This window comes from Lampetra fluviatilis, chromosome 47 (genome assembly GCF_964198595.1).
Source record: "Lampetra fluviatilis chromosome 47, kcLamFluv1.1, whole genome shotgun sequence".
NCBI lineage: Eukaryota > Metazoa > Chordata > Hyperoartia > Petromyzontiformes > Petromyzontidae > Lampetra > Lampetra fluviatilis.
The window spans coordinates 6,095,445-6,112,882 of NC_136321.1; the positions used below are offsets into that span (position 1 = coordinate 6,095,445).

The 17,438-nt window shown below is 52.0% G+C and overlaps 1 protein-coding gene across 1 annotated transcript in view; it reads right to left on the reverse strand.

Moving 5' to 3' along the window:
- Positions 1-921: 921 nt before the first annotated feature.
- Positions 922-17,438, reverse strand: part of LOC144947903 (fibronectin type III domain-containing protein 1-like) — an 84,371-nt gene continuing 67,854 nt past the window's right edge. The window contains exons 21-23 of the mRNA XM_078877294.1: positions 12,827-12,988; positions 11,423-11,545; positions 922-1,031 (exon numbers count right to left, since the gene is read on the reverse strand). Of these exons, the coding sequence (XP_078733420.1) occupies positions 922-1,031; positions 11,423-11,545; positions 12,827-12,988 (395 nt within the window). The remainder of the gene's footprint in view (positions 1,032-11,422; positions 11,546-12,826; positions 12,989-17,438) is intronic.

Below are 17,438 nucleotides of genomic sequence, written 5' to 3' on the forward strand. Positions count from 1 at the left end.
TAGCACTTGCCCCAACAATCTGAACGAGAATGAGTTATCGAGGGGATGAGTGTGTGTGTGTGATTTGTAGGTGTGTCTGCGTGCGTGCGGACGAGTGGTGAGTGGCGCACGACCTCACATCGTCTCTTTACAAGACCAGCGGCTACCTGGAGGGTTTCCAAACACATCGCTGATTTTTTTTTTTACGACTCGCTTCGTTTTATATAAAGTTTTTTTTTTTCACCCAGAAGCCACGTGGCCATGCGCGGAGTCGTGCGTTCCGTGGTGTGTCGGGGGGGAAGGGGGGGTTGGTGCACCGGTCTGTCAGTTACTCTGCGAGGTTCATGCCGCTTCCAGGACTGGCGTAATGACCCAAATGAGCTCACCAAGCGATCCAACACGTGTTTAGTAAACAATTCCAGACAACGGGCGCGGGACGGCGGCGGTGTAGATTTTTTTTTTACTTGGCGCGCAGTTATATAACTCCTCGTGCACTACAACTCCACCACGCGTACCTCGATGGGGGGGGGGGGGGGCGGTGGGAAACGAACGACTCTCCGACGGGATTTTTTTGGGCTTGTGCCGCGCGTTACTCGGGGCACGGTGTGAGACGTTCCGCTCTGCCGGCTTCTTCAGGAACTCAACGAAACTGGAAGAGGCTCCCGGAGCATTGTAAGCGGAACGTCGGGCACCGTGCCGAACAGCGCACGGACCGATCCCGAAAACCCACCGACGGGCCAGACAGCACGAGCGTGAGAACACACACGCAGTGCGCGTAACGAAAGTAGAATTTGGAAAACGTACCAAAAAAAACTCGTGCATGAGATCGCTTTGTGGGTCTCCGTGGAGCATTGCTTCACCACTGCTGCTGGCGCTGCTCGTTTGCTGCTCAATGTGAGTGTGTGTTGGGGGGCGGCGGTGGGGGTGGGCGGGGGGGCGTTTCTAGAAGTTGCCCGGGACTGGAACGCCGCACTCGTACCATCCGACGTAATACCTCCCGGCGCCGATCTGCCCAAACTCCACGGGCTGCTGCCTGTACCTCCTGTAGTAACCTGCGGTGAGGATGAGCGCAACGGAGAGAGAGAGAGAGAGTCAACGAACCGCACGGCTGGCAACCATAAATCCGGCCGTGTTCAACCTGTGGCTCACAAACCTGAAAAGCTTTCGGTAGGGGCACGGATACCGTGCAGGAGAAATTTCAAAATGAGCACGGGCAACATCGTCGCCACGTCGCGGCGACAAAACACACTCGTACGCAACATGAAACAAATGCCGAGGTGTGGCTGTGGGGTGTCTTTGTATTGTGGCCGTAGTAACACGGTGAGGCAGTAAGGCTCAGGTGGAAGGGGTGCTGGTGGTGGAGACCAGTGGTCTTGATTAGGGAGGCCCTCATACAAAAAACTTTGAGAGCCACGACCTTAAGAAATTATCTTGGGCGCCACGCTGACGAGATGTTAACTTCCTCGCCTGGTATACAGGAGGTCGTAGGATCAATCCCGACCCTGACGCTTGTTGTATATCCGGAGTTTGCGTGTCTCTCTCACCGTGCGTGGATTTTTCTCCGGGGTCTCCGGTTTTTGTCTGCACATTTTTTAAAACGTGCGTTTAGAGCATTTGGCTGCTATACATTTCCACGAGAAAAGCCACTTCGTTCGGCTATCATTTGTGGCCGGGTTGTATCTGAAAAAGTTATACAGAATCGCTCAAGGTGCCTTACTTGGTAAAATAAAAAAAATAGTTTCGTTTCTTGGACACAACTAATCTCGTCAGCTGTGATGGAGATCCATCGTTTATTAAGTTGACCATGAATGTGGCCTATTTTCGTGCAGGGCACCAGGGGAGAGGAGGCCTCGAGATAGCGCCGAGGAATGTGGCAACGGGGTCCAACTCACGAATATGGGGCGCAGAGAACAGAGAGAGAGAGAGGGAGATTAAACTTGGCCTGCCTCACAGATGAATGAGTGCACGCTGCTGTCTTCTATTGTAGAAAATCAGCCACAAGAATAATTGCATCATTGAAGTAAGAACCATTGAAGAATCATTGAAGTTAAAAATATATCGTGATTTGAAGCTTTCGTGACTGCAGGAATCCATACTCTTTGGTTCTTTCGGTAAAGTCACGTATAAAGAAGAAATAATAGACTAAATACTAGCATACAACGTTTCGATTTAGCATTCTCAGGAAGAATGTAATCAACCAGGTAGGGTGTTGACTGTTATGTTATCCGACTCTCTGTTGTATTACATTACATTTCTAAGTAAACTAGATTTGTGTTTCTATTTCATTTATACCTGATGATGATTGCTTGTGTTGCAATCGAAACGTCGTATGCTAGTATTTAGTTTATTATTTTCTCTTTATACGTGACTTTACCGAAAGAACCAAAGAGTAATTCCTGCAGTCACGAAAGCTCCAAATTAAGTATAATCCAAAATGATCAGTACAAGAAAAAAGACAAGGACGTTTCGTGACTCGGCAACTGAAAAATAAACAAACGACATACAGACGCGCGCGCACGTTCGCAGTACACTTGCACGTACATTATTTTTTTACGCAGCAGCGCACGAAAAGTCCATAAAAATAACGTGAAGATCGTTTCCAACGGGCCCGCACGTAGCCCGACTGTTTTACAGTCTTGTCGCGCCATCTGTATCCGAGTGTTTATTGTTGTTGATTCTGCATTGGGACTGTTAGGTGTAGGTTTTTACGGCAGATGTAAATCTCAATCGAGGGTCACGGCGTTATTCTCTCCAGCCTCCCTCCCGCTTCTTCCCTGCCCTTCCGCGGCCAACTCAACGAGTGCAACAAAAAAAACGGAGAGAAAAAATTTAAGGAAGAAGCGAGAGGGAAGGAAGAGAGAGAGAAAGACAGAAGGATGGGGTTGGGGGGGGGGGTCTGCATGCGAACATATGGCGGAGATTCGGGCATAAATCTGGTGAGCGCGACACGAATTCTTCGCGTCCAGACATCAAAGGGGTCGCAAGGAGGGTTCTGCAATGTCGATAACATTAGACGCGCCATCGAACCGCCGCCCGTCAATGCGCATTGGCTCATGGCGCTGCGGGCATGGTGGACGAACAACGGGTCCGTGAATTCCCACGGACACAAACGATTCCCTGCGTTGCGCGAAAACAAAATTGCAAAGGGAATGCCGCCGTTGATGTTGTTTTTTTTATTTTATTTCGTGGATAAATATTCGCGTGCGCGCGTCGGTCGGCGTGATTTGGTGCGATCTTAAATCAGCCCGCGGGCAGTCCACCAAAAAAATTATGCGCGTATTCGTATTATTAATATCGGCGTTAATCACTGCGAACACTGTCGTAGGCAAACAATATTTGTGGTTCATCTTCTTAGTTCTGTCGGGAAAGTCACGTAGAATGGAAATAATAAAATAATAAAAATAAAACATAAGAAAATTATTATTATTTTTTATTATTTTATTATTTCCATTCTACGTGACTTTACCGAAAGAACCAAGAAGATAAATCCCTGTAGTCACGAAAGCTTAAAATCGAAATTTTATATTTGTGGTTGCCGAAGTGAAGGAAAAACGAGGTGCTGTAAATTGCTTGCAGAAAGCTTTGTGAATTTTCTACCAGCTGTTTCGCGACCACCAGCCGAGGTCCCAACTTTATATGTTTCAGTCTCCGCATGGGAATCGCTGCACTTACGAACCGAGAGTTTTATTGTTCCTGTGTCAAACAATTAACCCTCAACATCCTGCGCTTAATAAATAAGCACCGACACTTCTCCTTGCCAGCCGAAGTAATCCTTTCGGGACTCCATTCACAAATTAAGTGTGTCATAAAATAAAAGAATAAAAAAATAAAGCGTTCAGATTTGTCATCTATAATGATTGTGAAGATGATGATGATGATGTTGGTTGATGGTGGTGATGATAAAAAGGTAAGGTCAAAGGTCATCACAACCGATGCTAAAAGTGCCGTTGACTTTAGAACAATGTGCATATGTGTGTGCGTGCACATGTAGATGTGTGTATGTACATGTGTACATGCATAGATGTGTGTGTACATCTTTTTGGAGCGGTGGCGCAACGGTTAGCGTGCTGCACTACGAACCCAGCGACATGAGTTCAATTGCCGCTCACGAGCAACGGTTATCTGAACAGGTCCTGGGCCTCCCCTAGGTCGACTCAGCTTCAAATGAGTGTCTGGTATGGTGTGTAAGCATCGTTACTGGAGAGACAAAAACTGTCGGACGTGGTGCTGGCCTCTTACCCCATCGTGTACCATTCTGTCCTTCAGGGGAGCTCAGTAATAGCACTTGCCCCACCAGTCTGCTAAACGCTATATGGGTGGCCTTTGTATATTTTCGTCATAATCGCCTACCTATATCGGAGTGTCTGTACATGTGTGTACGTGTGTGAGTCCGTATGTGTGTACGTATGTGTACTCGTGCATCCATGGATGTGTGTTCGTGTGTGTGTATGTATGTACGTGCGTGCATACATATGTAATAAACGACTGGACCACGATGTCTGGCTCAGTGTCCTTTATTCGGTTCGTGCTGTACACCCACACGGCTGTCTTTACTCTGTAGCTTCTCCAGGGTGCTGACTCCAATGTCGGCCCGATCCACAACAGCAGCTCCGCTGCTGTTTCTCTCACACAGCCCCCCTTGGCTGTACTCGCTGCAACTCCTCTCCCTCCGCAGCTCTGACAGCCTCTTGCTGTCTCTCTCTCTCTCCGCAGCTCCTCCTGGCAGCCACACCGCTGCCTCTAACACGCAGCCCTTCTGGCTGTCTCCTCTCCAGCTGCACACTACTCCGCAGCTTCTTCTTATCTTCGGGGTTGGCTCCCGATGGCCGTCGGCGCCCCCCCCTCTCCACACTCGCCCGCGTGGCCTCACTCTTTTCCGCTCACACCCCGACTGCCTTCCCCTTCCGGTTTACCCGCTTAAGGACCCGAACCTTCCCCCCACGTCACATGACTCCACCCCCCGTGACGTCACATCCGGAAGGTCGCTTACGCCCGCATTACACCACCCTCCCCCGTAGAAAAATCCCAGCCGACCTCGGCTGACCAATAGCAAATCGTAATGCGGCGAACCGAGCTTCCCCCCCTAAAGGACACTAAGCATACAATGTAACAGCAAGAACAACAACAACAACGCAATTAACATCAACGAACGTACAAAAAGCATGCAATAAATACAACTGTAAGAAAAAAAATAACAAGACAACAACAATCAACGAAACGTAAGCGATTTGGAACGTGTGCGGGTCGCCGGCCCGTCCCGGACGGTCGGCGGCCCACTCGCAGAACGGGAACGCGATGAAAGTCGAGGAATGACAGGGGGTAATCCCCCTGTCGCAGCTGGAAGTCCACCGCCGTCCCGTGTCTCTAAAGAGTTAGTCTTGGGCTTGTCCTGTGACCGTGCCCGCAGCTGGGTCGGAAGGGCTGCAGGGCTCGAAGGTCCCGCAGACCTGGCAGGCGTCCTCCGAGCAGGGCCCCTCGTCCCCCGCAATGTCACGGCCGGCCTGTCTGGAACAGGTACGACAGGCGCTCTAGCAAGATCAATGGACGCAGGCAGGGGAGAGTCAGCAGCAACAGACCCCGGCAAGGCAACATTGGGGGATGACGCATCATGTAAGGGAGCAACATATGGTTTCAAGCGCGACGTATGCACAACCCAGCGACGAGACCCAATCTGGACGCGTGCTGACTGTGGGTTGGGAACCGCAATGAGGCGTACGGGACCATGCCAGGGTTTGTGCAATTTCGGCGAGGTCCCCGGACGTACCTGTGGACAATGAAGCCAGGCTAGGTCCCCAACCTTCCAAGGGCACTCCCCCTCAGACCGTCGCGCATATCGCTCGTTCCGGGCCTGGGCTTTGGCCGTAGCCACGCGGGCATTCTCCCGCGCCTCCGTGACTCGGCGAACCGTGTCCTGAATGTATTCAGGAAGTGGTTTACGAGGTCCCTTCACCCCAGTTCCCAATTGCACATCCACCGGCGGCACGTTTTCCCGACCATACATAAGGTAAAACGGCGAATATCCTGTAACCGCATGAGGCGTCATCCTGTACGCCGAAAGCACCCCGGGGATGTGCAGATCCCAATCTGATTGTTGTTCACTCACGGTATGGCAAAGCATGGCAGACAATGTCCTGTTCAGCCGTTCAACCATACCATCCGTCTGCGGATGGTATGGGGATGTCCGTACTTTCTTAGTCCCAAGGCCCGCGCACACTTCCGCCAATAATTTAGAAGAGAAATTCCTGCCCTGGTCCGTGAGGAGTCTCTCAGGCGCCCCCTTATCCATAATATACCCAAACAAAAAGGCGTCGGTAATGGCCGCGGCCGACTGATCGGGCAACGGCCAGGCCATCGGCCAACGGGAGAGGTACTCAACCCCTACCAGCAAATATTTATTACCCCTCGCCGATGGTGGAAAAGGTCCCAATATGTCCAGTGCCACCAATTCATTGACTCGAGACACCTGAATCGACTGGAGAGGCGGCACGTAAGGATGTTTCGGCGGCTTACGTCGTGCACACGCAGGGCACGCGCACACGTGCCCTACGACATCTGTCGCCATGCCGTGCCAAAAATAATGACGTTGCAACGTCAACAAGGTCTTCTGCACCCCTAAATGTAAGAGAGTGTCACAATGGAGGATTCTAATCAACTCGAATCGCAAGGACGTTGGTACCACCAGGCGCCAACGTTCCTGGAACCCCTCCCGCCACATAAGCAGACCATCTCGGAGAGCGGTTTGCGGCCCCACAGCCGTACTCGGACTCCCATTGTCCTTAGCAGACCGCTTCCGCAAGGACACCAATGACTCATCCATCATCTGTTCCCGGATCCAGACAGACCGCGGCAGATTCAAAACCCCGTCAGCCGGTCCCGGTTCCATCGGAGTGTCCGACTTCTCGACGGCCAACGTAAGCGGCTGAGGGGGGTTTGGAATCGGCGAACACCTATGCGTCCCCGACTCACATTTACAAGGGGCGCGCCGCGGTAATCTGGAAAGTGCGTCAGCGTTCGCATGGCGCACTCCCTTCCGATGTTGAATTTGGAAGGAAAATTCCTGTAGCGTGTCCAACCAACGTGCCAACTGTCCGGATGGCTGGTCAATTTTAAGGGCATATTGCAAGGCCGCATGATCCGTACGCACAATAAAAGAACGACCGTAGAGGTATGGTCGAAATTGCCGTAGGAAAAAAACAACCGCCAATAGTTCTCTGCGAGTGACACAGTAGCGGGTTTCCGCAGGAGACAAGACTCGGCTACCATACGCCACGACACGCTCTACACCCCCTTTAGACTGTGATAACACCGCCCCAATACCTGTGTCACTCGCGTCCGTATCAAGAATGAATGGGTGATCGAAATCGGGATAATCCAATGTTGGGGCCGTGGCCAATAGATCACGCAGACTCCGAAAGGCCGCCTCCTCCGGCTGTCCCCAAACAAACTTCCGTCCTTTACCCGTAAGGAGATGCAAGGGCCTCGCAATCGTCGCAAAACCCGGCACAAATCTTCGGTAATACGAGGCAAATCCCAAAAACCGCCGAACATCCCCCACGGTGGCCGGAGTCGGCCAATCCCGGACGCACGCCGTCTTTTCCGGATCCGTGGACACTCCCTCAGCACTCACAATGTGCCCCAAATAGCGGACGGACCGTTGCAGTAGGTGACATTTCTTTGGTTTGAATTTCAATTTGGCAGAACGCATCCTCGTGAACACTGTCTCCAGCCGCGTCAAATGTTCATCAAATGTGCGGCTGAAGACAATGATATCGTCCAAATATATAAGACATGTCTCCCACTGCAACCCCGTCAAAACGAGCTCCATCAATCTTTGAAATGTAGCAGGGGCCGCATTCAATCCCATCGGGAGACAGTTGAATTGAAATAACCCCTGCGGCGTACGGAATGCGGTTTTCTCCCATGAGGACTCGTCAAGGGGAAGCTGCCAAAATCCCGAAGAGAGGTCCAGTGTGGAAAAGAACTTAGCCCCCGACAATGCGTCGAGGGAGTCATCCATACGCGGCAGGGGGTACGCATCTGCCACCGATATCTTATTCAATTTGCGGAAATCAACACAAAATCGCAATTTGCCATCCTTCTTCTTAACCAAGACGACTGGAGCGCCCCATGGGCTGTTAGATGGCGATATAATGTCCGCAGCCAACATGTCTTCCACTGCCCCCCGTACGTGTTCTCGCTCCGCAGGACTCATCCGATGCGAATTTAATCGAATAGGGGCAGCATCGCCCGTCTCAATGTGATGGTAAAGCAACGAAGTGCGGCCCAAATCCAAATCATCGGAGCTGAACACATCGGAATATGTCAACAACAATTTACGCAGCTCACCACGTTGCTCCATGGACAGGGAAGAATTTTCGTCACATAAATGAGCAACCCAACGATCATCCGAACTCCTTGGCTCGGAAACCCCAGCAACAACTCCCCGGCTATGTGGACAATCATGGGTCGCAAACGCCGTAGTGGCATGTGCCACAACCGTACCGGCCGGGACACGGACGTTTTCTCCCCCCGCATTAAGCACCTGTAAAAACGGTAATTGATCCGGCCGGACGATGGTCTGTGCCCCCACTAACGCCAACCCGGTTGTTATCGCGGCGGACGGTGACAACAAGACCCCTACTGCTCCTAGCCGATCAGGCAGGGGCTTCCGATACCGCAAGGGTATAAGCATCTGTGTACCAGGTGGGATGTCCACAGATGCGACGGACAGCGCCTGCACTTGTACGGCCGAAGCAGGTCGCCCCCAGGGCGACGGCAGAAACGAGATTTGACGGCCCCCCGGCAGTTCAATACAATTCTCATTGATTTTGATCAAAATGGGCATCTTAGCCAAAAAATCGGTGCCTAACAAACAAGGAACCGCCAAAGATCTCGATATCAACACAACACCCGAGGCCGACACATCCCCAATAGATATCTTAGCATCCACCTGACCCACGATACCCATGCTACCCCCGTTGGCAGCGACGCACGACCCATAAACCGGACGCACAGCCCCCGGCGGGATGCCCAACAGATGAAAAATGACATCCGAAATAATAGTCGCAGACGCGCCGGAGTCGACCAAAATGCGTACGTCCACCCCTTGTATAGACCCCGGTACAGTGGACGAGCCCGTAGCGGCCGCGACGACTCTCCGTGCCAACTTGCGCCATTGCGTGACCGAGCGACAAGGCCCCGTCGAAGGGCATGCTTTAACCACAACGTTAGGATGGCGCAACGACGGTGATGGGTGAGGTGTAAAGCCTTGCCGAGTGTCTGGTGCGTGCCGACATGCCTGTTTCGGAGGATCTTTAGCCGACTTGACCGGTGCCGAGGCCTCCTGCTGCGGCGGAGCCGGGAAGCGGGCCCAGCAGTCTCTGGCGTAGTGGCCCCTACGCCCGCAGCGGAAACATTCGGCCTCGTTGCGCCGAAGCGCAGGCCTCGCCTCCTGACGGCCCCGTTCTGGTAGCGCCGCGCGCGGTCTCGGCCCGCCGCGTCCCGTCCATGGAGCGGAGGCGGCCGTCAGTTGTTGAGGGCCCCGGTCATCCGGAACATAGACAGCCTGCGCAGGGTTCCACCCCAGCGCATCCCCTTCTTTGACGGGCCCCCCCGTCCACGCCGTCACTTGTTTCCAGCGACGGAGGTTGAATTGCGCATCGAGACACTTAGCAGCTGTCCGGGAAGTTAGCTTCTCATGCCCACACACAGGCATGGGGATCCCTAGATCCCGAGACAGCTCCAACATTTTCCCTAATATGAGAGGCTCGAGCAGGTCCTGTGGCGTCTCAGGATAAGCTGCCATGGCCAGCTCCAGCACCGCACCCCTGAACGCCACGGGCGACTCCTCTGGTGCTCGTTGTCGTTGAGCGAATCGCCGATGCGCATCATCTGGTGGCTCATAAGCATCGGCCATTTCTTGAAAAACACCACATAAAGTTGCCTTCTTATCGGTCGTGATGGAACGGAAGAATCGGACAGATTCGTCGTCCAGGAGAGTCGGCAACACCTCCAAAGCCTCCGCATCAGTCCATCTTGCTGTGCGTACCGCCGCCAAGAAGCGGCAGGCGAACGCGCTCCAGTCCCCACCGACGGAAAATTCTTTAACCGTTGTAAGGTGGCGACTCCGACTCCTCTTCACGCCGTCTTCCAATGGTGGTGGTTGTGATGGCAAATTCAAAATGGCGTCGGCCCGCGGCGTGGCCAAGATGGCGGTTTGGCGCCACGGAGCGCGCAAAATGGCGGCCTCTTGCCGCGTGGGCAATGGCGGCGGCAGGACAGGCAACGTGGCGGCCCGCGGAGCACCACTTGCATCATCCATCGTCCCTGGCGCGACGAGATGGCATAGATGCGCCAGGACGTCCTTAAGTGCCTCCAGTTGTACCGCCATCGCTTGCCATCGTTGATCCGCGTCTGATGATGTCGACGGACCCGCCACCGCGCCAACATCCTCCACTCCCGTTCCCGTGGTCGCCTCAGCCGGGCTCTCCTCCACCACCCCAACAGGATCCGTGGTTGGAGGGAGTTCGTCGTCGTCGGACGAAGAAGCCGATGCAGGCGCCGGATTAACTTTCTTCCTCACTTGTTTCGACATGCCGTTGCACTTCCGACACCAGTGTAATAAACGACTGGACCACGATGTCTGGCTCAGTGTCCTTTATTCGGTTCGTGCTGTACACCCACACGGCTGTCTTTACTCTGTAGCTTCTCCAGGGTGCTGACTCCAATGTCGGCCCGATCCACAACAGCAGCTCCGCTGCTGTTTCTCTCACACAGCCCCCCTTGGCTGTACTCGCTGCAACTCCTCTCCCTCCGCAGCTCTGACAGCCTCTTGCTGTCTCTCTCTCTCTCCGCAGCTCCTCCTGGCAGCCACACCGCTGCCTCTAACACGCAGCCCTTCTGGCTGTCTCCTCTCCAGCTGCACACTACTCCGCAGCTTCTTCTTATCTTCGGGGTTGGCTCCCGATGGCCGTCGGCGCCCCCCCCTCTCCACACTCGCCCGCGTGGCCTCACTCTTTTCCGCTCACACCCCGACTGCCTTCCCCTTCCGGTTTACCCGCTTAAGGACCCGAACCTTCCCCCCACGTCACATGACTCCACCCCCCGTGACGTCACATCCGGAAGGTCGCTTACGCCCGCATTACACATATGTTGATGCGTTCACACACATGGCTGTGTGTCTGTGCCCTAGATTGATAGAGCCTTAAATGCGTATTTATAGCAGTGTGTCAAACATAAACACTGGGAGCATGAAGTGCGGCCGGTCGTGGTGTTAGCCACACCACCCTCTCGTGTGTGCCATGTTGGTCTTTCATAGACGCTCCCTAACAGAAGTTGCTCCAACAGTCTGCTAAGGCTACACGGGGGAACGTTGTCTTTGCCGTGGACATGTGCGCATACACACACACACGTGTACATATGTGTGCGTGCGCAGTTCCCGTACCGGGTATGATGGACAGTGTATCAGCTGGCGGGCGTGGCCCAGTCTTGCCCTCCAGATACGAATCCACGAACTGGCAGTGGTCCTCACCTTTTCCGTCCTCATCTCCGATCCCGTAGTACATTCCTGGACAGGCACAGCACTCGCTGAGGGGGTCTCTGGCCAACGAACGGGACGTGCTTGTTGGGGCTGGTCATCGTCAGCGCACGGGACTTTCCATTGCAGAGGTCAGGGGCCGTCCATAAATGACGTCACGCGATTTTGGACGATTTTTTACCCCCCCCCCTCTTCGTCAAACGCGTTACAAAAAGTCAGACCCACCCTCTCAAATATGACGTCACAAAGCTCTGTCCCCCCCCCCCCCCAAAAAAAGATTAAACATCCTTCAAATCGCTTTAAACTATTGTCATTGTAGTGCGTATTTAATGTGGCGCTGCACTCTGATGTTCTAGAAGAAAACATTTATAAAAAAAAGTCTATTTTATCAAGTAGAACGTGTCTATATTTATTAAAAGTTACACATTTTGATGTGACGTCACATTTCTCACCCCCCCCCACCCCTCGTCACACATCGTCACAAATGTCTCCCCCCCCCTCCCCCAGGTGCGTGACGTCATTCATGGACGGCCCCTCATTAGCTTCGGTTTGTTTCTCCCGGCGTGGCAGACGAAACAATCCTGAATCACTCTGCCCGCCCAGCGCTATGAATGGGCACGCCGCAGTCAGCTGGCCGGCAGGTCGCTTTGGTTGTTCCAGCGAAGTGTGGTCACTGCCACCATCTTCCAGGACATCCACCCAGCGTGGAAGCGTAGGCCAAAGTAACCCTCTCTACACAGCGTCTCTCTCTCTCGAGTGTGGTGGTTGGTGAAGGCGGTAGGACCAGGAGTGGCTCAGACATCACTGCTCCACCGTACCTCCGATTAGGACGGTTGGCGACGTAGGGTGCGAAAGAAGTTCAAACATACGCACATGCATGCACTCGCCACGGATTAGAGTGGCTCTCAGGAGAGATCTCTCTCACTCTAGTGGAGGTACTTTTGACAGCAGTGGCATGAAACTATAAACTATTTTTTTTTATTTTACCAGGTAAGGCTCACTGAGCTATACGGCTCTTTTTCAGATGCGACCTGGCCACAAATGATAGCCCCATGAAGCGGCTCATCACGCGGAAATGTTATAGCCGCCAAATACTCGAAACGCACGTTGTTTCTAAATGTGGAGGGAAAAACTCAGAGGACCCGGGCAGAAATCCACGCGACCACGGGGAGAGAAACACACAAACTCTGAACATACAGCAGGCGTCAGGGTGTGGATCGAACCCACGACCTCCTGCATACCAGGCGAGGTAGTTAACATCTCCTAGCCACCGTGGCATGAGGAAGCAACTTCAGGCGAAACAGTGCCTACCGGTGAGCGAGTCGCTCAGGAAGATTTTGTAGCGCAGGGAATTGCAGAGGATGACGCCAACGAACTTGCGGTAGCGCGTGCGCTTGACGTACTGGCGGCCTTTGCACTCCGTGTCGATCGCGTGGTAGCGGAACGAGAAGGGGACCCAGATGGGCTCCCCACCTTCACGCGAAAAAAAAGAAAACAAAAGCAAAGATCCCCCGCATAGCCTTCAACAGATCGTCGGGGCCAAGTGCCGTTGGCGAGCACCTATTGAAGGCTGTCACGGCACATGAGGTTGGTGAGTGGTCAGCACCACGACTGGCTGCCCCCTTGCCTCACCATTGATGATATTTACACACCAAACCAGGCACTCGCTTCAAGCTGAATGGACATAGGCACACACAAAGGCAAAGATCTCCCGTATAGCCTGCGCAGACTGTAGGGGCAAGTGCTGTGAGCGAGCACCTACAAAGGCCGGCACAGCACACGAGGGGGTGGGTGGTCAACACCACACCCGGCCCGCCTTTGTCTCCTTAGTGGTGATGTTTACACACCGCACCAGGTATTAATTTGAGGCTGAGTCGACCTAAGGGAGGCCAAGCACCGGTTCAAATAATCGTCACTGGTGTTGGCTGTGAGAGGGAATCGAACTCGGCCCGCCAGGTTCGTAGCGTAGCGCACTAACCACTACACTACCACTCACACCCATGCATACATACCTGCATACACGTGTATATGCACACGTAAACAAGCTTATGTTTGAGCAGCAATTGCCATTCATTTTTCGCTCGTGGATTATTTGACGATGGTTCGTCGTCTTTAAAAACCGCGCAGATTAATGTGTTTTTTGTGTTTATGGTTCCAGTCAAAAGGAATCGGTCGATTGAAAATCAACAAGAACATAATCGCCTGTTTATATTGGACGGATTTACGTGTTTATTTTAACGTACATAAGCGCAGAGGCGGCACTGGTTGGCAGAGGTGACATATGACCTCTACACACAAAGAGGCAATTGAACCCATACTTGTGTATGCCTGCAGAGGCTCAGATATATATTTATATTTTTCTTATCAAATTGGTAAGGGAATTGGAGCAATGCCACGAGTTGATACGTTTATATATACAGCGCCGTATACGTGTGTGTGTGTAGTGCAGCGGTTAGCGCGCTGCGCTACAAACCCAGCGACACGAATTCGATTCCCGCTCACGGCTAGCAACCAGTGATTATTATCTGAATCAGTCCTGGGCCTCGCCTACATCGACTCAGCCTCAAATCAGTACCTGGTGGCGGTGTGCAAACATCGCCACTGGGGAGACAAAGGCGGCCGGGCGTGGTGCTGGCCACCCACACCCCTCGTGTGCCATGCCGGCCTTCAGAGGTGCTCGCTAAACAGCACCTCTGGTGCGATGTTTACATGTTTACATCGCACCAGGTACTAATTTGAGGCTGAGTCGACGTAGGGGAGGCCCAAGACCAGTTCAGATAATCGTCACCGGTGTTGACCGCTCACGTCGCCGGGTTCGTAGTGCAGCGCAGTGCTGGCCGCTACACCACCGCTCCCCACACACACACGGTGTCCTAATTGCGCCCTGCTTGGCGCATGCACCACTTAAGTGAAGTGTCAACGCAAATAAAATAAATCGAATACAGGAATAGATATTCCAATAAATGCCTGTGCCCTGCCAATGATATGCGCGCTGATTTGATAGTTGTCAGGATTCCAAACGGCCAGATAGATTGCTTATGACAGTCCATTGCCACGAAGGGTGAGAATGCTCTATCAGAATAGCGAGTATTGCCCTAGACCTGATATAAATTAACATTTATAATAATTCACAGTCAATCCACGGCTGAAAGCATGCCTTAATATTCCACGTCAGTCACGGGAGTTGTTTGGCCATACTTCACCACACGGGTCCGCATGATTTAGCGAAGGGAGATTTCCAGGACTGGGTCAGACATTACTCGTTACTGATGTTATTCGTGGCCGGGAATTGAACTCGGTTTAACCAGCATCCCGAAGTGCAGTGCGCTAGCCACAGCACCACCACTCCACCTTTCATCATTTATAAAACCGTATCAGCGTGGTGAGACATTCATTCAGCAGTGGATTGACAAAGGTCTGCAAGTAAAACATAATAATCTTAACCACAATGGACTGTCACCTGGCGATAAAAAAACACGTAAACATCGTTCTTGCTTCCTCCAAACAAAACAAAAATAAATCACTGCATCGTGTTTTGATGTCCCCCCCCCCCCGCGCTGTTTCGCCATTTGTAGTTTGGCGTTGCGGAGAGAACGGAGTGACGTGGCGCATGAAGAGCTGAGCTCACAGAGCAGGGGACTGCATCCTGAGCGACAGCCCCATTACCGTGCCTATTGCACACACTACCCACAGCTGTCACGGTTGAGGCACGAGGTCCAGCCGCAACATCCTAGCAGCGTCACACGAACAAAGACATCCAACGCCCGTTGTTTGCAACGCCGCAGGGAATGGGTGCTGTTAGCGAGCGCCTATTCGGGACACAGCACAATACGGGAGGGTGGCGGTGAGGCCAAACGGGCCACACCGCCTTTGTCTCCCCTGTGCTGATGCTCGCATGCAACACCGGCCTACTCATATTTTAAGGCCGAGTCAACCTTCGGGGAGGCCCAGGACTCGTTCAGATGTTCGTCGCAGGGTGTCGGCTGCGAGCGGGTATTCCAACTCAGACCCACAGGGCTCATAACGCGGCGGCGCTTAGAGCTAAGCGCTAATCACAAGCGCTCACTAAAGCACACATAGCGTACCATCCTAAACACACATTCGACTAATTCGACCCAGAATCTACACGCACGCACACACGCGGGCACACGCGCGTTTAAATGTCACTCGTGGCCAGAAGAAATGAGTCCTTTCAACCGTAAAAAAGAAACTGAAAACCATTTCTTATTATGTTTATATAAATACTCTGTATAAGTAGTAGATTCGGATGCTAGCACATCATAAACCAAGTTCATCCACTGAAACGCCCCCCCCCCACCCCATAACACGCGCGATAAATCGTTTAATCCGAAAAATGCACGCCCTTTCTCAAAAGGAGCTTTCTTTCCTGAGAAACATTGGCAGGGTTTTTTCATTATCTCCTAGGGGAATGTGCATTCGCCTATCTTTGAAATGTTGAGCTCATTTCTATTCTAAGGAGGTGGGAGCGGGAGTGGAATTACCATTTTTAAATCATCGAAAGCCACTGGCAGACGAGCGTGCTTTGAAAAATAATAAATGCCCCAAAGTTTCTTGTTGTCATGCGGCAACCGAGGTCTCGGGACAACAACAAAAGCCGGCTGACTGAATAATAAAAATCACCGTGCCTCAATGTGCGCCGAAAGCTTCATTCAATAGGCCGCAAGAACGCGAAGCTCGGCTTGATGCTTCCCCTTGCGCACTGCCTCAATGCCGTAGCCTATTTCGAGTTCCAGGATTTGGGACAACAATTCGTGGGTTTCCTGAGCAAGTGAAGTCGAGTGAAAATTTGCCACCGAAAAGCTTTGCCCCCTGATTGAGACGCAACGGAGATTAATTCGACGCCCTGGTTTAAATGTCCACGTGCAATATTCACTGGTTTCCAAATGCTAAATCATTCATAATGTTTAATAACAATGCAAATGTTTTCATCAGGGAACTCGCAATGAGTCTCAAGACAATTTTTTTTTCAGGAGAGTTCTACAACATACAGATGGTTTGGCTAATCCCATTAATGGGTATCTGATTTCGTACGGGAAGAAACCGTATTACCCCGATATAAACCACACATCATGGGGAATAACACTTAAATCTCCACGCATATAGATTACAGAATTAACTTGGGTTCTGCCACCTCTGCGCCATGTCGCAGCCCAAAAGCCTACAGGTCCTAATCCCAGGCAATCTCCTATCCAAGTACAAACCAGGCTTAAACCTGCTAAGCTTCTAAGATCTCACAAGATCGAGTGCATTCAGGGTGATAAGAGCCCCTTCTATATAAGACTTTTGTTAAAATGTTGAAGGCGATGCCTTAAGACAGCGACAATAATAGGCATGGAGCAAAATCCACAATTGTACTGGACTATACTGCATTGTTGATGCTCCCAATCTTCGCCAACCGCACTGACCAGCTTGTGGATTTTGGTAAAATATTTCCCCATGACCCGCATGATTTTGGAAATTGACAAAAAGATCGTGTACATGTATTTAGCATGTGGACACACTTTAAACTCACAGTGCATAACGGCAATGCCAAAGTCGAATGAGAGGGTACATTGTCGTTTGGGTCACCTATTGTTTAATAGTAATGATGACAAGCTCTACTCAATGGGAGGTCGCACCTTCTCTGCTGCTGCCTCCACGTCTGAAACCCTACCGCCCACCCAGCCTTCCGTGCTGCTGACTCCCCGCCCCTGTTAAAGTCCAGGCTCAAGAACTGCCTCTCCTCCTCTGCCTGTGACTGACAACTTACTTTAAAATATATATACGTAAATACATGCCATATGCATGTCTCATGGTTTTTGTACACCATCTGGAGATGCGGGGTTGCATTTAGACACTGGTTATGATAAAAAAAAACTGCGAATTCTATTGTAAAGCCAATATATGTTTTGATAGCGACATT